A 22,119-nucleotide genomic window follows, 5' to 3' on the forward strand; every position below is an offset into this window, starting at 1 on the left:
CACAAAAGCAAAATCCTTGCCAGCATGGCTGACTCTACAGCATAACATGATAAAGAAGGGCATGAGGTAATGTAGGTTTACTGAAACCTAAGCAAAGCAAAGCAAAGCAAATACACTTTGAACAATGACATAAACATATGGGATAACATTTTTATGGGATGTGCAAATTTAAAGCACTTCCTTCAGTTATTTCATTTTATAGCATAGCTTTGTAAACAAATCATTAGTAAAACTAAAATATACTCACCTTTTGCAAACATAGGAAGAATATCTGGACTTCCCCAGCTCCATGTATATTTACTTTCATTGAAAAGAGAATCAAATTCCACTGGGTTTTCTTTCCATCCTGTTAGTCAAAAGATACAGTCTTCTTACTAATGTGTTTTTCTAAAGGGAATACTGTCAGATCTGGCTCTACTGTGACAGAGGTACAAAGGCAGCACAGGCATTTGGGAAAAGTGAATCAGGCAGTTTTACAAGATATGCATACAATTGTAAGCCACAGTTGGTTGCAACAGCCAAACATGTACACATTCAAACAAACAAACAAACAAACAAAGAAAAAACAGGCAGGCAGGCACTTATCCCATATTAGACCATGTGTGCAACTTTCCTACATAGAGGTGTTAGAACATAAGCTGAAAATTCTCATGTATCAAGCAGCATTCAGGTGCACTAATTAATGGAAATGTTATTCAAAACATTTATGGTGATATTTTTTTAAAAGACTAGATTATTCCTCTTACTCACTTTATTCCCCCAGTAAATCCAAGCAAATACCCAATGTAACACCTTGAGGGTATGATCAAATTTTATTTGCCTTTTCTCAAGCACTTATGAAAGTTAAAGTTTACTCCTCTTTCCCAAATGCACATATTAAACTGGTAATATACACAAATCTGCAAATATAAGTCCCACTGAAGTTAGTGGCATCTACTATTTCAGTAGCTATGCACTGGGCTCTGCTGTGAATGTACTGTAAAAATTCACTACTTCACATTGTGAGTGCATATTCCAATCATTTAACCTCTGCAAAATGAACATATATAAAAGCATCCATAACCTTCTGATACCATTTTAAAAAATAAAAAATAATAATAGATATTTGACAACTTTCTACCAGGCTGAAATAAATTTGAATGAGCTTAAGTAATCTTAAAAGAGTAACATTAATAATAATAATAATAATAATAATAATAATAATAATAAGGCTTTATTTATATACCGCTTTTCCAATGATCAAAGCGGTTTACATCAAAACACAGTTACATTCAATTTATAAAATATAAAATAGGCAAAAAGTGCTGGCTTTGGACTGTGCTGGCATAGTGTTTATACAGTATGACACACACCCCAAAACCACCCTAAAGCTGAACCAAGGCTGCCTAAAGTGGCCTTAACCTGGCTGGAAAAAAAGTAAAAACAAAAACAACAAAAAAACAAAAACAGTCTTGCTAGCAGTCCATTTAGATCCACGGCAGCAGCCAGTGTCAGGCCTATGGCATCCGGCCAACGCAGTCCCAAAGCGATCAGGGCAGGATTGGCTGCAGATTTTGCCCATCTGCTTCACCCCACAGACCTGTAAACCTTACTCTTCCTTTTTTATTTTTACATTCATTTGAAAGTGCTGGATCTTAACGTATGCTACAGTAAATAAGTACATAGAAACTAAGGCCCATTACACACGGGCTTAAAAGTACGCGCGGAGCACGTACTAGGGTTAAGACGGGGCGGTGCTTCTGCACCGCCCTAACCCTAGTGCACGCTGTGCGCACACAAAATAGCGGCGGCCGTTCCACACGGCCGCCGTCATTGTTACGTCACGGCCGCGCCGCCTTCAAACGAGGAGGCGCGGTTGTGACGTATTGGGGACGCGGCAGGGCGCCTAGGGCGCCCTTTCCGCGATCCCGGAAGGAGCTCCGTTTCGGAGCTCCTTCCTGGTTTGGTCCACTGGGCGCAGCCTTCACACGGCTGCGCCCAGCGGACCAAAGGAGAAAGGGGCCAAGCGGCCCCTTTCTCCTCCCCACCGCCGCGGGGTGTCCTTGGGGCTTGAAGCCCCAAGGACACCCCTTTCCAGGCTGCGGGGAAGGGGCCTTTTGCCGCTTCCCCGCAGCCCGGAAAGCGGCGGATCGGGGCTTCAACGGCTGCCGCTCTGGCCGCTGAGGCCCCGATCCGGCGGGGAAAGGTGCGCCTACAGGTCGCCCCAAAGGGGCAGTCTGTAACGCGCCTATGTTTACTATCCAATCTTACCCCCATCCCCCACCCCCCCACACACACACATATAGGGATCAGGGTTCTTCCTAAACAACATTGGCCAAGATGCGCAGGATTTGGCCCAGACGGGTTGACTCTGCCCAATTGGGACAATTCTGTACTATTCCAGTAGCCTTCTATACCCATCCTACACTGTTCAGCTGTGCTTTGCTCACTGTGTCAAATCAGCTGAGGGTGGGGGATAAGTGGATGCAAGATCTGTCCTTCCATGACATTCTTTAAGTGAATAATGTAGTCTAAGATCTATGTTATAATCATTTTGTTATTAGCAGAGGAATAATATAACATTCTACCAACAAAAGATTTTATTTGGATGAAGGAGCTATCAGTATACCTCTAGCAACAGCACTGACATCTTCATAAAATCCAGCTATGAGAGCTACATGCCCAGGTCTAGATTCTGTTGGGACACGGGTATGAGATACTCCCCAACTGCCTTTGGATACTAAGATATTCCTGAAATAAAGAAGGCAATAATTTGTAACTTATCAAGTTGGTTGCATAGACTCATAAATCTATAATTTACTTTCTTGAAGGAACCGGTGCCATACCACAAACTGAGTGAAGGAGAGCAGGAATGTTGGTGCCTCAAAAGTCATAAAGCCCAGGTTTATGTTTTAGAACCATAGCAGCAAACTTCTGCCTCACACATTCCTCCTCCACTTCTTCTTTCACAATGGCAAATCCATTTCAAAGTAACAATAGCTATATTACATGTCATAAAGACAAACAGTGGTTATCAAACTAGCAATTTTGGAGGATCTGGAAACCAGTTATCCCCACCGGGATCCATTGTATGCTGTTATTTACCACTTCTCTCTATATGCTCCATGAAATTTGGGTGAAAAATTAAGCAGATACTAAAACAAACATAACAACAAACTTGTGGGATATGTGACAAATAAGTGACAATATTATGATGTTATATAAAGGCATGAGAGCCCCTCTGATCTTTTTAATGATTCTTCAATACAACTGCGCAGTATTTTCAACATGCTGAAATTCTTATTTAATTAAAATACAAATTTTCAACTGACTAAATTCTATTGAATATATTCTAAATGTATTATAACCAATCTAGAATACATAGAAAAATTCCAGATGCTGTTGCATTATAACTTCCAGCATGGGCACTGCTTGAGCATGATGGGAGTTATAATTCTACAACCTATGGATGCCCACCTCTGTTCCAACCACAGGAGTAAGGAGCCTCATACAGAGAGAAAAAGAAAAAGGACATACAAAAATTATGAAAAAATGAAACTATAGATATTATCACAAAAGGAACTGGGCTTAAATACATACAAAATATTGCAATCAAACTATTATAATTAAAAAAACATGTAGGAGAAATAAGCATACAGAGACAGATCAATACTGTGTTACAAACAAAGTAAACCTATAAAAGCCTTTATAAGACAGGCTGATAATAATTTTTTTTAAAGCTGGGGAGAGAAGCAGGAACTTGATGAAAGCTTTGACTGATAGAAACATTTCTTTTGATGTTTACACCCTTCTTCAAAGTATCTTACAAGTTGGAGAAGGCCCTCCCTCTCCTCTCCTCCCATCCTGTGAGAAGGGGGAGGTTTTCTTGCACTGAAATCTGTTTGCAAAAGGGGGTGTAAGTGGCCCATCATAAATTTCATAGTCTTAAAGTACTGCATGATTTTTCTTGCTTTTGCTGCAATAGTTCACAGAGATCTAGAAACCATTACCTGAGATAAGGTGCGTTGGAAGTCCCATTGCCATCCAGTTCATAAAGTGAATCTGCACGCAGACCATCTGCAACTAATAGTACTAAGCGTTGTGCTGGTGGTGGCAGTGGAGTTTGATGTGGAGTCATGCCATGAACCAAAGGAGATGTGAAATAAATGTCAAAAATAGAAATCAGGAACACACAATGGACCAGTAGACCAGCAACTATGAAGACCCGCATGTTCATGGTGACAGCTTGTCAGAGATGAGTATAATGCTACAAAATCAAAATAACCGCAGGTCAGACAGGCAATCAGTTACAATATCAGAAGTTGTTACATAGACTCACGAATACAGGACAATCATTACTGTTCTGGATCCTCCCGCATAAAGGAAAAAACATGTATGCTCAAGCCCTGTTTAAAACAGTGGGTGTGTGCTCCCATGCGTAGTGGGCACGCGCACCATCGTTTTAAATGGGGCTTGCCTTCTGCATAAGGTTAAAGCCGTGTATGGCGCAGGCACACTGTATTTGTATCTGCTCAGAGTACATAATTTCACCAAGGAAAAACTTGGGAAGATTTCAGACTACATTTTAATTATGATTTTAAAAAACAGATCACCTGATAAAAGAACACCAATGGACTGCAATTTGCTATCCATTTTGAGTCCTTAAATGTGAAAAATGAAGTACAGTCTGACCCTCATATCCACAGGATAGGTAACTGTTGTTTCACTTACTTGCATCACTAAAAGAGACATCTTTAGGCACCTGGGGGTCTTCCAGCATGACTCTGTGGTCAATGTCTGACAGAAATATAGCATTTGCCATTATCCGTGGTTGGTGCTATCCGTGGTAATTCTGGGAACATATTACCCACAGATATAGTATGAGTAAGTTTAAAAAGGTAAAGGTATTCACCGTTGACAAGAGCGTCAAGTTGTGTCTAACCATAGGGGCAGTGCTCATCTCCGCTCATCTCCATTTCTGAGCCGAAGAGCAAGCATTGTCAGAGACTACTCTGTGATCATGTAGCCAGCATGATTGCACAGAATGCTGTTTATCTTCCCATCGGAGTGGTATCTGTTTATCTACTTGCATTTGCGTGCTTTCGGACTGCTAGATTGGCAGAAGCTGGGACTGCCATTCAAATTGAAAACACTATTTTAAACCTGGATTCTAGGGTTGTTGTTTTTTTTTTAACTGCTTAGGAGTTTTAAAAACAGAATTTTAATGTATTTTTTAAATGTTCTTCTCTTGTATTGTTTGTTGGTATTTATTTGACTACCACGTCAGGAGCCTCTGCAAGCCAGGAGGCGATACAGAAATACTTTAAATAAATATAGGTAAATACAATTCTAGTGAGAGAGAGAAATCTACTTCAGCATCTGCTTATCTCTTGGGAGTTGCTCATTGATTTCACTGAGAATTAATTACATAGGAAATTCTATTCAGTGCCTTACTTTACCCCTGCAAACTCAGTACTAATTTGAAGGGGCCAAGGGCAAGGCATTCTTTGCCTCCCTGCTTCCACCGCTGAAGTAGGTAAATCTGAACAGAATTTACCAGTGTGGCAGCATTCTGACTGGTGCTATAAAATCACTACAGCAGCTACAGCCAAAAAAACCAGAGTGACAAATGGAGATAGCTGATTCACCGAGAGCTTTTCTTACAGCACCAGGAAAAATGCCACCATTATGAAAATAAAAAAGGATACACACGCACATTTAAAATGCAGTGTCGGTGATTGACATCAGCCACAGCCAAATGCCCTGGCATGTGCCTCACCATGCAATAAATGAATTAGCAATGGAACAACCTGCAGTCATTATGGTTTTCCTTTTCTAATGTAGAAATTGGAGAATAATCATTAAGAGCTTGGAAAAATTACCTTTTTGGATGACAGCTCACAGAATCTGCAGGATGCTGGGACTTACAGTCTGCAGAAGTAATTTTTCTAAGCTCTGCAGCCCATGTTCATTGTCATGTAAGAAGAATATTACACCAGGTTAGTGGTATACTCTACCGTAATTGTAGGAAGATCAGTCACACTAACCAAGAAAGTTCCCTTCTTGGGCCACACATGATCTCTACCCAGTTTCCCTCACGTTTAGGCCTCCAGTCCACCGTAGATAGTACCCTGTTTGCAAAAGAGACTGGTTCCAAGCTAATGCCATCTAACATTTTATTCTATTTTAGCACAAGTCCCAGCTCTTGAGAAGAGGCAACAGAGACAAGAAAGCTGTCTGAAGATGCCACGTCTGCAGGCAGCTCCATTACTGCCTGACAAGAAGGTTTTTTTTCCCCTTTTTCTTCCAATAATGCTGCAGGAATATCTATTGCCTGTGAAGATTTCTGGCCACTAAAGAACCTGTAGTCTTCTGCTGAATCAGGTCCTCAAAGATTAATGGAAATGTCGACTTAATGAGGCAAAATGCAGACCTAGTTTTCCTCAAAGCCACTACATCCAAAGCTGCGGCTCTTTGAAAAATTCAGACTTACAGTGCTAGCAATGCTGAGCTTGCCTATTTTTTTAAAAAACAAGACCAACAATATAAATCTTTATGAACTATGAAACCATTTGTTTTCCATTTCTATTTATGTTTTCAATATAGAAAGAAACATCTACAAAGTATTATTCAGATGAATATGCTATGCTGGTATGAGGCTATATTTAAAAGTGTCAAGACAAGTCACTAAAAATACTTTAGTCATCTCTTTCAGAAGGACCATGCTCCAGTGAACAATGTATGCCTGCCACATAAAATTTAAGAGAACCTATTGAAAATGCATTTTCAATAAGCAGCAATACTGTGGCAGGCATATTACAAAGGGATATGATTAGCAGCTATTCTTCTAGCTGACAGGCTTTTATAAAACATTATATAGGTTTTAATTTAGACTATCACAGAGATATGAAACAATTCATCTGTAAATAAATGGAAACCAGAGAGGAATGTCACCCCTGCTAAAATACTAAACTGATAGTACCCTATTGTTCAGCATTAACTATAGAGTACTACCGTATATATTCGTCTATAAGTCTAAAAAATTATGCCCAAAAATTGACCCCAAAATCCCAGGTCGACTTATTTACTGGTCACTATGGTAATGTGATAACATCTCTTTCGGATTTCCCCATGCGCTGTGGAGAGGAGTTTATTTCTCTTTGGAGACAAGCAAAAAGAGTCCTAGTTCTGGGTGACTGATTGATTGATATTGCTGTTGTTTAAGTGTCCATCTCCCACCTGCTTGTCTGGCTGAAACGAAAGCTGAAACGATGAAGCAAAAAACCTCAGTGAGAGTCTCTCTTGCCATATGCACACATAGACACATTGAAGGAGCCTCCAAGTTTTACCCTCAGGTTACGTCAAAATCCATAATTTTGGTCCCAAAACCTGACCTCAACTTATACATGAGGTCGACTTATAGTTGAGTATATACGGTAAGTTAATCATGTTTTGAGATTGCATTCACACTGCTGGAGTAATCTGTTCTACATTGTATATAGATAATCTCAGACACATTATAATTTTTATGTCATGACTGAAAAATAAATAAAACATTAATTTGCCTGATATACATGATTCATCAAATAATCTATTTTATAAAGTATTTTAATATACCTATATTTTTTAGAACTCATAACATATTTTTAAAAATCTTTTGTTGTCAAGATTTCTATAGAATGTTTGTACATTACAATAATAAATCTCATACGCTTCAAATCATAAATGGCTCAGCAGTACAGAAGGTTATTTCAGTGATTCAGTATTACTCAACTTATCAAACTAACTCCCTGCATCAGCAGTGCCTATACAAAATATGCAAGGGGGAAATGGTTATCTGACTGTTAGGTGATGAAGTATCTATACATCTTTAAGATACACTCTTTCAGACCTTTTGTTAAATTTACTATATTCCAATTAGTCAGGTCATCCTCTGAGACAGCCCCGAAAGAGCACTCCTTACATATCTAGGCTTACAAGTCTCGCAGAAGCTGCAAATCAGAATATTGCTAAATCCACCACATCTCTCTCAGATGATTTACAACACTATAGCTCAGGAGCAGCCAATCTGCATCCTTCCAAATGTTATTGGACCTCAGCTCGCATCTTTCTTCACCACTGACTATCCTAGCTAGGGCTTATCAGTATTCCAGCCCAACGGCCACATGTTGTTCACATCTGCTGCAGACTGAAAGGTCTAACAGCAAGGCCTCATGCACAGCTATTCCTTATTTTCCACACTCACAATTAACCCAGGCCTTCAAGTTGAGATAAAAATAAATCACTAACCATTATGGTCCAGTTTAAAAAAAATGTTTTATGAAGCTGCAATATAACTTTGGGATCACCAGCATTGCCCCTCCATTCTGTCTCTGCCCCGCCTCCATCAAAGGTCAGTGGAGCCAACTTTACCACAAAGGCCCTGGCTTGGATTAAGACAGAATACTCTGTTACTGTTACTGGAAAATTCTGCCATAACTTTGTTTGTTAAAACTCCAAAAATAAGCCACAATGCAATTTCTAAACTTCTGGGTTAGGCAACTTCCCAGAGTCAGGGAGCTACATTGGACCAGGCTGGGCAAACTCTCTGGGGTCCATTGGGGCTTCTCTACCACCAATCTCCCTGATGCTGAATCTTGGCATGTCACCACCAGAGAGTGTCATGACACCACTTGAGAGAAAAAGGAAGACAGGTCAAATAGGAGGAGGAAACAGCAGCTTTGCTGGTCAGGAATTAGAGGTCTTCAGGCTTTTGTATGGTGGTGCCACTAATATTTAGCAGTGTGCCACCAGATGCAAAAGCACCATCAATTTGGGATGTACTGTTTTGGCAGTGGTACCCAAGGGAGGCAAAAGGTTCACAAGTGTTGCCCACTCTTGCTGTAGTGCCTATTGTCCAGTTGTTAGAAACCCCATATTCCCTGGGGTAAGAGCTGAATCATTCTGCAAGCTCAAAAACACTTCCAAGATTACATCTCAAATGTTGCAGACAACATGTTGATACCAATGCCTGCATGACAGAAAAAGCAAGAGATGGGGATGAGACCACATGGACAAGGAAAGAAGGACACTACAGTCATCAAAATGAGTGACAGCAACATTATACAAGATCAGTAGGCTGGACAAATCTTGTGCTAGGAAAATGGAAATGTGACCTCTTCTAGGGAAAAGTCACCTTCCAAAAACCCTAAAAATTAGTTCTGTAAGAAGTAAGACACAGCAGGCACAGAATCCAGCCCTACCACTCTGAAGAGCATCACTTTAAGCATATAATTTAAAAGACCAAAGAGAAAGAAGATTCAAATGGCGATTTTTTAGCCACCTAGTGGCCTAACCCACAACAGAGGCACTGCCTTCCCAGTACAATGTACAGAGCAGAGCCGCCACACTTGTGGATACAGGTATAATATAAACCCAGGAAAATACTGTAGGTGCATATGTTGTAAGGTATGGGAAACGGGAGTTGTGACAATCCCCTACACATTCTGATGCAGCTCAACAGTGCCACCTAGAGTTACTTAACACCCTGACAACTAACTTAATAGGCTGAATACTTCCTTTTTGCCCTCCAATTCAAAACTTAAGCTCTACTGCATAATTGTGTGTCTATATCACACCAGCTGACTCTTTTGAAATGCACATGTCAGGTAGGTCCAGCTGCTAAAGAATTGTTTAATTTGCTGAACAGACTACCTCAATCAGAATGGGAGGGTATTGTATTATAGAACAAAACAGCCTTTGCTGAGAGACACTACTTTTACTGAACCCAGATTCCTAAAAGAATTGGTTGTATTGCTTGTTGCAGTCTTCCTAATAATATCTGGTGAAATGTCAAGGTGCTCTCTCTCTTAGGCCATCTTTTTTGCAATTAACTGAGCATATGCTGTGGAACCCATGACTTTATCGCACCACGGGCTCCAGCCAGGGGCGAGAACAGAACAGAAAAGGCCTGGAATGAGTATGGAATGAGTGGGGGATGAGTGGGGGATGCATTTTACTGCACGTAAAGTCCCTCACTCGTTCTGTTCCCCATCTGTTCCAGAGGGGGTGATTTTTGAGAACGGAAGGGCAGGGAACGGAACGAGTGAGGGACTTCCTTGAACTTTATCGCACAAGGCTCCAGGCAAGGACAAGAACAGGGAAAAAGGAGCCTGGAAGAGAACAGAATGAGTGGGGGACGCATTTTACTACACACAAGGAAGTCCCTCACTTGTTCCGTTCCCTTCCCTTCTGTTCTCAATCCATCCCCAGAGGGGGCGATGTTTGAGATCTGTTTTGAACAGTTCTCAAAAATCGCCCCCTCTGGAATGGATGGGGAATGGAACGGAACGAGTGAGGGACTTTGCGTACAGTAAAATGTGTCCCCCACTCGTTCCTGGCCCCTTCCATTCCGCTCTCGTCTCTGCCTGGAGCCTATAGTGCTGTAAAGTTCCTTATGTGCAGTACAATGCGTCTCCACTCGTTCCATTCCCTTCCAGGCTGCTTTTGTCCCGTTCTCTTCTGGAGCCCTGTACGAAAAAGTTCAAATTCTTTTAAAAGTCTGACTGCCGTGGCACAATATAGAGCATGACCCTGCGCCAAAACATGTGATATCCGTCCTTCACATACCTATGACTATAGAAGTAGCTACAATATTATCTTTGCATAGTGGCTGCTTGTGGCTTCTATATAAGTGGGGCAATGAATCCACTCAGGGTTAAAGTTAATCCATCTAAGGTGTTGACCTATCCAAGAGCCTTTCTCATAGGTTCAGCACCATGGATAATTCCTTTAAAGTGTACCACCCTGCTGCAAGGAGTAGAAAGGAGAGAGGCAAACTCCATCACAAAGTGAAAAGAAGGACAAGCTGACAATGTGACATGATTTACCTATGCCTTCCTTATAGGGATAGGGAAGGTTACCAGTAGTTGGAAGTAAGCTGTTATTTGTACAGAGTTCCTTACAAAATAGGGTTTTCTTAGGAAAGGAATATTCAGAAGTGGTTTTGCAGTTCCTTCCTCTGAAATAGAGCCTACAGCGCTTTATAAATAAAGGCTAATAATAGTAATAATAATAATAATAATAATAATAATACAGCACCTGGGACCATTTGTTAACTGCCCCCAAAATTGACTTTGAACTCTGTCAGTTTCTGTTTTCTTGCCGTCTAGGGTGAATTCTTGTCGACCTTCCTGTGGTCATTATTTTTAGTGTTTTGGTTTCTTTGTTTAATGTTCAGCATTAATCCCACCTTGGCCATACCTAGTGATGTATATAGTGACCCGTATATAGGGACGAGGAATCCCATAGCATGAACAATCCTCACTTTAGTGGTCAGTTGGGAACATTGTTGTTGTGTGCCTTCAAGTCGTTTCTGACATATGGCGACCCTAAGGCAAACCTATCATGGGGTTTTCTTGGCAGGTGTCTTCAGAGAGTTGGTTGTGTGTGTGTGTGTGTGTCTTTGCCATCCTCTAAGCCTGAGAGAGTGTGACTTGCCCCAGGTCACTGAGGTAACAGCCTTGGGTGCAGCCATGCTGGCCACACTGAGTAGTCCTCAGACAACGCTGGCTCTTTGGCTAGTAATGGACACAACTAGACAAACTTATCAAAGGGGAAGCCTTTACCTTTTTCATTCAGAGGGAGTTTGACTTTAGCCCAAACAGTGAGGGGTCCCTCAGACCCTTCCCCACCAAGACGTCCTCCTTTTCCAGGACAGGCCCTCCATTCCAGCCTCCTGTCCAGGAGGAACTCCAAAGGTCCTCCATTTTGAGCAGGACTAAGCAGCATGTATTTGTATTTATATGAATATTGGGGGGGGGGAGCTCATATTTGGTCATGTCCTACATTTTTCTTGTATGCCTCAGTGCCTTGGCAGAGAGGACCCCTGGTCCCCCTGCTGCTGCTGAGCCAAAACTCTTTGCCATGCCTGCGAGTGAGGTCCAAAACGCACTGCAGACCTAGTCCAGTTTGAGACCGCTTTAACTGCCCTGGCTCAGTGCTAGGGAATCTTGGGAACTGTAGTTTATTGTGGCACCAGAGCTCTCTCTGACAGAGAAGGCTAAATGCCTCATAAAACTACAGTTCCCAGAATTCCCTAGCATTGAGCCAGGGCAGTTAAAGCAGTCTCAAACCGGATTGTTTCTGCAGTGTGCTTCGGACCTGAGTGCAAAGAGTGCAAACAGGAGGAGAAGCCATTGCAGTGGCGCTGTGATCTCCTCACCTCCTCTAGGGGGCGCCCTCGCGCCAGGAGGGTGACAAGAACTCTGGCTGCATTTGCTACTTACAGCCTCGTTCCTCCGCCGCCGCCAGACCCCTGCACTGCCCATCCAGCTCCGCCGTTCTCGCCGCGCGCGCTAAGTATCGCGAGATCTCCCGAGCGGAAGCCAGAGGAGGCGTTGTCTGAGGGAAAGTCTCCTCTATCATGTAGTAACTCTAAGGCAGCTCAAGCGACCTCCAATCAGAGAGGCTCAGGCCCCACTAAGCACCGCCCACCTTCCTTATAGAGATAGGAAAACTTAGAGCTTGTAACCTAGGGCTGCAGGAATTATCACCTTTAACTGCCCTGGCTCATTGACTCCTGGGAACTGTAGTTTTATGAGACATTGAGCCTTCTCTGTCAGAGAGAGCTCTGGTGCCACAATAAACAATGGCCTGTTACAGACAGCCAAAATAAAGCTGCTTCGAGTCACAGTGGAGGTATGGTGTTTCAATGATGCATTAGTCCTAAGAGTCCAGAAGCCACACCAAAGCCACGCTCCAGTCCTTAGGGCTGAAGTGTGGCTTTGGTGCAACTTCTGGACTCTTAGGATGCATGCATCATTGAAACACCATACCTCCACTGTGACTCGAAGCAGCTTTATTTTGGCTGTCTGTAACAGGCCTATAATTCCCAGGATTCCTTAGCACTGAGCCAGGGCAGTTAAAGCGGTCTCAAACTGGGCTATTTCTGCAGTGTGATTTGGATTTCAGACACAGAGAAGCTTTCCTGTTGTGTATAGTTTACACACACACACACACACATACACATATATAAACATATTAAAATGGCAGTTTAAAATAATTAAAATAATCCATTTAAAACTAAAACATTTTAAAACATACAAAATTTAAAATATACAGTACGTACAATGGCTGCATCCACACTGGAGAAATAACCCAGTTTGGCACCGCTTTAACTGCCCTGGCTGAAGGCTATGGAATTCTGGGAGTTGGAGTTTGTTGTGGGTCCCAGAGCGGAGCCAAACCGGGTTATTTCTCCAGTGTGGATGCAACCAATGTTAGCCCCACCTTGGCCATAAGTAGTGATGTATGTACAGTGACGCCATGGTATGGGCAAGCCTCACTTTAGTGTTTACTTGGGAACGTTGTTGTTGTTGTTGTTGTTGTTTGCCTTCGATGCGTTTCCATCTTATGGCGACCTGAGAGCCAGTGTGGTGTAGTGGTTTTGGGTGTTGGACTATGACTCTGGAGACCAGGATTCACATCCTCTCTCAGCCATGGAAAGCCACTGGGTGACTTTGGGTGAGTCACACTCTCTCAGCCTCATAAGGCAATGGCAACCCTCCCCTGAAGAAACTTGGCAAGAAAACCCCATGTCGCCATAAGAGGCCTCAGAGGGAGAGAGTCAGTCCCAGCTCCATTGAGCCTAGACTAAGGAGGAGAGCCCTCCCTCCAGTCCCTCTGCCATGGTCCAGGCCTCAGAGGGAGAGAAGATTTCTGGATTAGACCTCCTTTCCCTTCTCCTTTTGTGTCATGTCTTTTTAGACTGTAATCCTGAAGGCAGGGAACCATCTAATTAACCATTTTGTAAGCCACTCTGAGAGCCTTTGTGGCTGAAAAGCGGGGTATAAATACTCCAAATTAATAAATAATGAGTCAGAAATTACTTGAAGGTATACAAAAATAACAACAAGGTGAGCCTCTCATGGGGTTTTCTTGGCAAGGTTTGTCCAGATGTTGACATTCAGCCTGTGAAGGAGAGTCTCTGCCTTCCAAATCGCTTCTGACTTATGGCGACCCTATCACAGGGTTTTCCTGGCAGGTTCCTTCAGAGCAGGTTTACAATTGCCTTCCTTTGAGGCTGAGAGAGTGTGGCTCGCCTCAGGTCACTCAGGTGGCTTTTTATTCTTGTTGTTGTGTGTCTTTGTTTCTGACTTATGACAACCCTAAGGCGAACTTGTCATGGCCTTTTTCTTCATAGGTTGCCAAGTTAAAAGTGGATTGAATTTGTTCCACATTTTGTCCCTGGTAATAGTGGACAATTATGGCAACCCTAATGGGGCCATGGCAACATCCTAGGACAGCGGTCCCCAAACTGTGATGTTTAAGGGGGGGTTGGACTTCATCTCCCAGAATCCCAGGCTATTGGCCAAGATGGCTGAGGGCTTCTGGGAGCTGAAGTCCAAAACAATCTCTTAAAGGGCACGGTTTGGGGACAGCTGTGTGACCCCTTGAAATAAATTGGCAGCATGAGCTTTCCTAGACTTCAGCCTCCTTCCTCAGATGCTTTTGATTGAAGAGGAAGGGGGCTGAAGAAGCCTAGGAAAGCCCGTGTTGCCAAATTTCCTTTCTTTCAGTCTCAAGTCAAAACTGCTCTTCAAGGGATTGTCGGGACTCCATCTCCCAGAATCCCACGCCATTGGCCAACGTGGCTGAAGGCTTCTGGGAGATGTAGTCCAAAACATCTCTTAAATGTTTGTGGTCCACCAGTGCTACAGAGCTTTTGAGGCGATGGCATGAGCGCAAGGAAGAAACAATGCCACTGAAGAGACTGAAGGACACCCCTTCTTCTTCGTCGTCGTCGTCGTCGTCGTCGTCGTCGTCTCCCCTCACAAATTCCCTCCCACAGGAAGAGGAAATGTAGCCGCGGAGCCATTTTTCCGCGACAGTTGAGCCGGGCGGGGAAGTCCCTTATTCCGGGTAGGAGGAGGAGGAGGCGCCAAGGGAAGCCGAGGCGGAGGACTAGGGCTGCTGCTGCTGCTGCTGCGGAGACGGGGCTGAGGCTCGAGGCCTTCTCCTCACAAAATGGCTGCCGCGGGGGGCGTCGGGGGCGTCAACCCTTTCCTCAGCGACTCCGAAGAGTCCGAGCCCGAGGAGGCCAGGCCCGAAGGCAGAGAAGGGGGAGGAGGAGGCGGCGGCGGCAGTAGTAGCCCCGGAGAAGCCGCGCTCCCTGCCCCTCCGCCTCCTGTTCCCATTCCCATTCCCATTCCCATCCCTCCTGCGGCCCCCGAGGAGCCTCCCCGGGTCCCAGTGGACGCCTTGGCGGCCCAGCTCCTCCGCGACCAGTTCGTCTTGACGGCGCTGGAGCTCCACACGGAGCTGCTGGAGAGCGGCAGGGAGCTGCCCCGGCTGAGGGACTACTTCTCCAACCCCGGGCACTTCGAGAGGCAGAGCGGCGGCGGGGCCGGAGCCACCGTCCCTGCGCCCACCCCGCCGGCCTCCGCCTCCTCCTCCTCGGCCGCCCCTGGCATGGGCCTCGCCTTCCTCCTCGGAGGAGGAGCAGGGAAGGACCCCGCCGCCGCCGCCGCCGCCGGACAGCTCCGTAAGTTCTGGGGGGCTGCTATTCTGCAACCTCACAGGGACTCACTAAAACAAACGACACTTGCCCATAGGGGATCATTGGGGAATATTTCTCCATAGGGGATCATTGGGGAATATTTCTCCATAGGGGATCATTGGGGAATATTTCTCCATAGGGGATCATTGGGGAATATTTCTCCATAGGGGATCATTGGGGAATATTTCTCCATAGGGGATCATTGGGGAATATTTCTCCATAGGGGATCATTGGGGAATATTTCTCCATAGGGGATCATTGGGGAATATTTCTCCATAGGGGATCATTGGGGAATATTTCTCCATAGGGGATCATTGGGGAATATTTCTCCATAGGGGATCATTGGGGAATATTTCTCCATAGGGGATCATTGGGGATTATCTCATGATTCTCTCTATGGGCAAGTATTCCTCAATGATTCCCTATGGAGAAATATTTCTCAATGATTCCCCATGGGCAAGCAATCCCCATGATTCTCTATGGAACCCCAGGGACTGTGGTTTTCTACGGTGCCAGAGCCCCCCTGAGAGAGAAGGCTAAACACCTCACAAAACTACAATCCCAAGCTTTCCATGGCATTGGACACCTGGGCAGTTAAAGTGCTCTCAAACTGGGTTATTTCTGCAGTGTGGATTCAGCCAAAGAAGCATGAGTTTGCGTTTCTGTGATCTAAAATACACTGCAGAAATAATGTGGTTTGAGACCGCTTTAATTTTCCTGGCTCAGTGCTAGGGAATCCTGGGAACTGTAGATCATTGTGGCACCAGAGCTTTCTCCGACAGAGAAGGCTCAATGCCTCACAACACTATTATTATTATTATTATTATTATTATTATTATTATTACTAACCTTTAGTTCCTGGAATTTCCTAGCATTGAGCCAGGGCAGTCAAAGTGCTCTCAAACTGGGTTATTTCTGCTGTGTATTTTGGTCCTATCAACATGTGTTGTTGTTTTCAAGCTTTTCTTTGGTTACGTCCCACATTTTTCTTGAATGTCCTACATTTTATGCCTTGGACTCCTATGTGGTGAGGACACCTGGTCATCCTGCTAGGAACCCTCTCCTTCCACCCCTCCTCCACCATCCCTTTGCAGGGGAGACCTTGGCATCTGTTTTATGGTGGTTGTGTTTTGCCTCCATGTCATTTTTGACCCTAAGGTTGAACCTTTCGTAAGAGTTTTCTTCAGAAGGGGGTTGCCATTGCCACTCTCTGGGGCTGAGAGAGGATGCCCAAGTGGGTTTTCAATCCTCAAGAGGGGATCTGAACTCTGTTCTCCAGAGTCAAAGTCCATCACTCAGACCATGCTGTGTGGGTTTACTACCTGGCCTGGATTTACTACAAGATCCCTATACATACTAATTTTGCATCTGTACGGCTTAATAGACATTAGACTTCAATTGAGGCAGAGATCTGAGAGGCTCAGTTGCAGGATTCATCTTGCTAGGCCAGTGGTCTGACATGCCAAATGTTATGATTCTTCTGATATACTTTGCCTTGTTAGATGTACCATCAGTTATAGCACCACCATACCTTTTTGAAGGTACATGCATTTGATACCTTACCACCCTTAACTGGGAGACAGGGCCAAAACAGATGGCCTGAAAAAGTCAGATTGGGGCCACCCAAGGCTGACCCATATTAACTTCCAAGTTCAGTCACCTTTAGGGTGTTTAGGCGGCTAATTTTTGCACTTACCTCACAGTAAATCTTATTGTGCACAGCAGAAATTATTTCTAAGTGAACATGTGGACTCAGTAAACATGCAAAGTTACCGCCATATGAATGAACCACATAACCCAACTAACCTCTTCTTTGTGCAGTTACACTTAAAACAAAAGAAACAGCTTCATTTCTATACCACATCATACTGAACTAATAGTGTCTAAGCGGTTTACAACTGTAAGCTAAATGCCCCCAACAAACTGGGCACTCAGTGGCAATGCTGTTAATTATTCTGCTGCAAGGTGTTGATACACATTTATAGACTTGCTCTGTCTGAAAGTATAGATTCCAAGCACACACTATCCTATATTGTTGTAGTGTGTATTGTCTTATTAAGAGGTATGTTTTGAAAGATATGTGGAGTTGGTGTACATGTTGAGTTTCTCAGACCTACGAGGCAGTTAGCACTTACTCTCTTGCTTATTCACATATATACACAACAGGCAAAAATCATAGTGGGCGTTCAGATCTATAGGGCTTTTAAATTTGGTAGTATCTTTGCAATACCTGGTGTTGTCTCAGTTGAACCCCTTCTAAAAGACTTGTTAGAGGTAAAAAGGACTTGAGTGTCAGTTGTAGTTTGATACTGAAGCACCAACCTAAGTTCATAATGCTGTCGCCTAATTAATGAAAAAGCAAGAATTACCCATTGCCTAAATAAAAAGCATCAACATTTTTTCTTTCTGTTTCCATAACCTTTCCATGTTGTAATTCAAGAAGTAGCCCTTGACACCCTTGTGAGCGTTAGCATTTTGTGTCATTGTGGAGGTGTGGTCAGTCCTAGAACAATTATTGGGAAATGGTAATTCCTGTGGCAGGGTGTGTTAATTTAACGCTGTAGGAATTACTCTGTGCTCTAGAAGCTGGGTTGTTTTGGCAGTAACCCTTGTTTATGAAGTACAATAAGTAAGTGAAATAGGAAACAAAAATGCTTTGATTACAGGCTCAAACATCACAAGAATGCTATTTGTTTCAGTTCAGTCAGCAAGAGGTATTGTACAGATGCTGTTGATCAATAAAAATGTTCACTTCCAAGAAGTACAGTTTTGTGCAGTGAGACAGATAGGAAATGCAAAATCCAGTGGCAATGCTGTTAATTATTCTGCTGCAAAGTGTTGATACACATGAATATATGTACACACCTGAGATACACATAATTCTTTCCTTGTTGATAATGCTGAAAATGGTCATATCAGTGTGTTTCTTTGACAGAAGAACAGGATCATGTTGTGCTGTGACTGAAGGTGAAACAATTTGAATTAATCAGGTTGATTTAATTATGGTATAAATTGTTTTCGACTCTTTTAAAAGTGTTGTTTTGCTTTCTGCATCCCACCCTGAGATCTTTTCGTGTAAGGTGGGATGTAAATATTGAAATGAGTGGTTCTTGACATAAATTTTGCAAGCAATGATCAGAGTTGGTTCTTAGTACTGAATTGGTAATTTGGGGATCTGTGTCTTTTTGTAAAACAAAGATGAATGCCAAATTATCGGTGCATCTGTTTGCACAGGATTGTTCTTACTTTCATAATTATTTCTAAATGACAGCCCAGGGATTGATCAGTAGCATGGGACCATCAGAAACCTTTTGCAGTATTTTTCTGGTGAACTTCACCACAAGTAAATAGGATGGTAGGGTACTCTATGTGATGCATTGGGAATTTGGGTCATGTGGACGCCATGCCCCAACTCAGCCCCCAAGCCGGCCTTTAAGGCCGGTCTGCACAGGGCCTCAGTCTTTAAAAAGGCAACCCCCATTGACAAGGTTGTCAAGTCGTGTCCAGTCATAGGGGGTGGTGCTCATCTCCGTTTCTAAGCTGAAAAGCCAGCGTTGTCAGAGACTACTCTGATCATGTGGCCAGCATGATTGCACAGAATGCTGTTGACCTTCCCACCGCAGTAGTACCTATTTATCTATTTGCATTTGCATGCTTTCCAACTGCTAGGTTGGCAGAAGCTGGGTGCCGATCTTGCAGTCAACAGAGTCAATGTCTTAACTGCTTGAGCCACTGCATCCCATCTCATCCATTAGTTTTTAGTACTTGGTAAAATGGCACACTCTGCTTTCTGTCCCTCTTTGAAGGAAAGACATTGAGAGTTTCACGTCCAAATCACAGTTTCCTGTTTTATTCAAATATGGGGGACTGGAATTCAGACAAAACTCAGTTAGGCAGTGCTTTGTTCAAAATTTGGACTGGAAGTTTTAATATTTTCCTTCATATTTGCAAAGTACAAAAGAAGGCTTGAGGCATGCACTTTCTCTACATCACAAGAAATCATGGTCTACTCTGCTTTAACTAAGACCTTTAGAGCAGTGGTTCCCAAACTTTGGTTCTCCAGATGTTTTGGACTTCAACTCTCAGAATTCCTGGCTGTTTGCCAAGCTGGCTGGGACTTCTGGGAGCTGTAGTCCCCAACACCTTCAGGACAAAAGTTTGGGAACCACTGATTTAGAGCATAGACTTATAAAATGTTTGTGTGATTACTGAAGGCTGTACTATATGGTGAGCACATCGACCTAGAATAATAATAATAATAATAATAATAATAGGTTTTATTTATATACCGCCCAATCACTGGGAATCCGAGCGGTTTACAATAGAGGGGATAACAGACAGTTCTCTGCCCACAGGCTTACAATCTAAAAGACACGACACAAAAGGAGAAGGGAATGGTGAGGGGGGAGGGAATCAGGTCCAGCATTCTTCTCTCCCTCTGAGGCCTGGAGCAAGGCAGGTGGACCGGAGGGAGGGCTCTTCTTCTTCAGGCTAGCCCCTGATGGTACTGGGCCAGCCTTCTCTCTCCCTCAGAGGCCGAACGATGACAGTTAGGGAGGGAGGAGCCTCTTTCTTCAGGCTAGCCCCTGATGGTACTGGGCCAGCCTACTCTCTCCCTCAGAGGCCGAACGATGACAGTTAGGGAGGGAGGAGCCTCTTTCTTCAGGCTAGCCCCTGATGGTACTGGGCCAGCCTACTCTCTCCCTCAGAGGCCGAACGATGACAGTTAGGGAGGGAGGAGCCTCTTTCTTCAGGCTAGCCCCTGATGGTACTGGGCCAGCCTACTCTCTCCCTCAGAGGCCGAACGATGACAGTTAGGGAGGGAGGAGCCTCTTTCTTCAGGCTAGCCCCTGATGGTACTGGGCCAGCCTACTCTCTCCCTCAGAGGCCGAACGATGACAGTTAGGGAGGGAGGAGCCTCTTTCTTCAGGCTAGCCCCTGATGGTACTGGGCCAGCCTTCTCTCTCCCTCAGAGGCCGAAAGATGACAGTTAGGGAGGGAGGAGCCTCTTTCTTCAGGCTAGCCCCTGATGGTACTGGGCCAGCCTTCTCTCTCCCTCAGAGGCCGAAAGATGACAGTTAGGGAGGGAGGAGCCTCTTTCTTCAGGCTAGCCCCTGATGGTACTGGGCCAGCCTTCTCTCTCCCTCAGAGGCCGAAAGATGACAGTTAGGGAGGGAGGAGCCTCTTTCTTCAGGCTAGCCCCTGATGGTACTGGGCCAGCCTTCTCTATCTATCTATTCTATAGAATAGCCAGGAGTTTACAGGTTTATTCAGGTGTTCTCCATGCAGAGAACCTTGGCATGGAGAAATGGCAACAAAACTGCAGTGCTGACCCTTTGTGTCACTAAAGATGTCTCTTGCATATCTTCTTGTTGGTGTGGATGCCTGAAGGCTGCATTTGAGCAGTTGCTATTATGTAGCTGTCCATTTATTGGAAGAATTGATCGTGGAGGTGTTCTAATGGTGAGACAGCCTACATGCAAGTTGATACTCCTAGCCAACGTTTCCCCTTGCACACATCCATGTTAAAACACAGATATCTAAAGTGGTGTGTGTGTGTAAGACACAGACTACCAACAGTACGTTGGGAGTGACAATAGCATTGAGGTACCATTCCCTTTTCTCTGCCCATAGGTTCTCTCTCTGTGTGCGTGTAGTAGAGTTTATTGTTAAAAGCTAAAAGCCGTCACAATACACACATACACACACACACACACACACACACACACCAGAATCTCCTAATTAAGGTCATCACATACACAACCTGGCTCCATATTGCTGTGGCAAGATTGCTGACTGAGGCAAGTTACAGGAAACATATAACTTCCTTGTAAAAACAGGTTTACTGGCTACTATTTCATTTGAAGACACAATTCAGGGTGTTGGTTGTGACCTATACAGCACTGTGTGGCTTGATCCAGGTCATCTGAAAGCCTGTGTCTTCACATACCAGCCTACCCAAGTTATAAGATCCTTGAGAGAGGGCTTTTTCACAGTCTGTATCCGCACTGCGGAAATAATCCCGGTTGACACCACTTTAACTGCCATGGCTCAATGCTGTGGAATTTTGGACATTGTAGTTGATTGTGGCATCAGAGCTCTCTGGCAGAAAAGACTATCTGTCTCATAAAACTATATATTGGGAGAAAGGCAGACTATAAATTAGATAACAAACAAATAATTTGTTTGATTGGTTAGGTGTGAAATTAACTTGCACTAAGCAAGTCATATCATTTTGCACATTATTCTGGATCACACACAGGAATGACAGGGAGGAATGTATTGACAAGCAGGGCTTACAGTGTGAACTAGTTTATGTATTTTAGAGCTAATTACTCTATGCAATAGATCAGGGGTAGGCAAACTTTTTGAGCTGGGGGCCGGGTTGCTGTCCCTCAGACAACTGGGGGGCCGAAGCCAGGTGGTGGCGCTTCCACCCTCCAGGGGCGGAGCCACACGCTGGGGTCGGAGCTTCCACCAAAGCCCCGCGGGGAGGAGGAGGTGTGTGCCCGCCCTCTCCTCCTCGGTCCCTTCCTTCGGCCGAACGGGCTCCAAAGGGCCCTTTCAGCTGAAGGGGAGGGAGGCCAAAGGGAAGGGCTTGG

The 22,119-nt window shown here is 44.1% G+C and overlaps 2 protein-coding genes across 5 annotated transcripts in view; one reads left to right on the forward strand and one right to left on the reverse strand.

Moving 5' to 3' along the window:
* LOC149316969 (GPI ethanolamine phosphate transferase 1-like) overlaps nucleotides 1–5,950 on the reverse strand; it is a 92,902-nt gene extending 86,952 nt beyond the window's left edge. Inside the window, exons 1-4 of the mRNA XM_089516601.1 lie at nucleotides 5,862–5,950; nucleotides 3,990–4,246; nucleotides 2,609–2,730; nucleotides 248–346 (exon numbers count right to left, since the gene is read on the reverse strand). Of these exons, the coding sequence (XP_089372727.1) occupies nucleotides 248–346; nucleotides 2,609–2,730; nucleotides 3,990–4,216 (448 nt within the window). The 5' untranslated portion in view covers nucleotides 4,217–4,246; nucleotides 5,862–5,950. The remainder of the gene's footprint in view (nucleotides 1–247; nucleotides 347–2,608; nucleotides 2,731–3,989; nucleotides 4,247–5,861) is intronic.
* An 8,850-nt stretch (nucleotides 5,951–14,800) lies between these two features.
* The window catches only part of RELCH (RAB11 binding and LisH domain, coiled-coil and HEAT repeat containing), a 77,846-nt gene continuing 70,527 nt past the window's right edge, over nucleotides 14,801–22,119 (forward strand). For all 4 annotated transcript variants that reach the window (XM_089516602.1, XM_089516606.1, XM_089516603.1 and 1 more), the window contains exon 1: nucleotides 14,801–15,502. In XM_089516602.1, the coding sequence (XP_089372728.1) occupies nucleotides 14,986–15,502 (517 nt within the window). In that variant the 5' untranslated portion in view covers nucleotides 14,801–14,985. The remainder of the gene's footprint in view (nucleotides 15,503–22,119) is intronic.

Source organism: Sceloporus occidentalis, unplaced genomic scaffold (assembly GCF_023333645.1).
Source record: "Sceloporus occidentalis isolate IW3139 unplaced genomic scaffold, rSceOcc1.0.p SCAF_3, whole genome shotgun sequence".
NCBI classification, from domain to species: domain Eukaryota; kingdom Metazoa; phylum Chordata; class Lepidosauria; order Squamata; family Phrynosomatidae; genus Sceloporus; species Sceloporus occidentalis.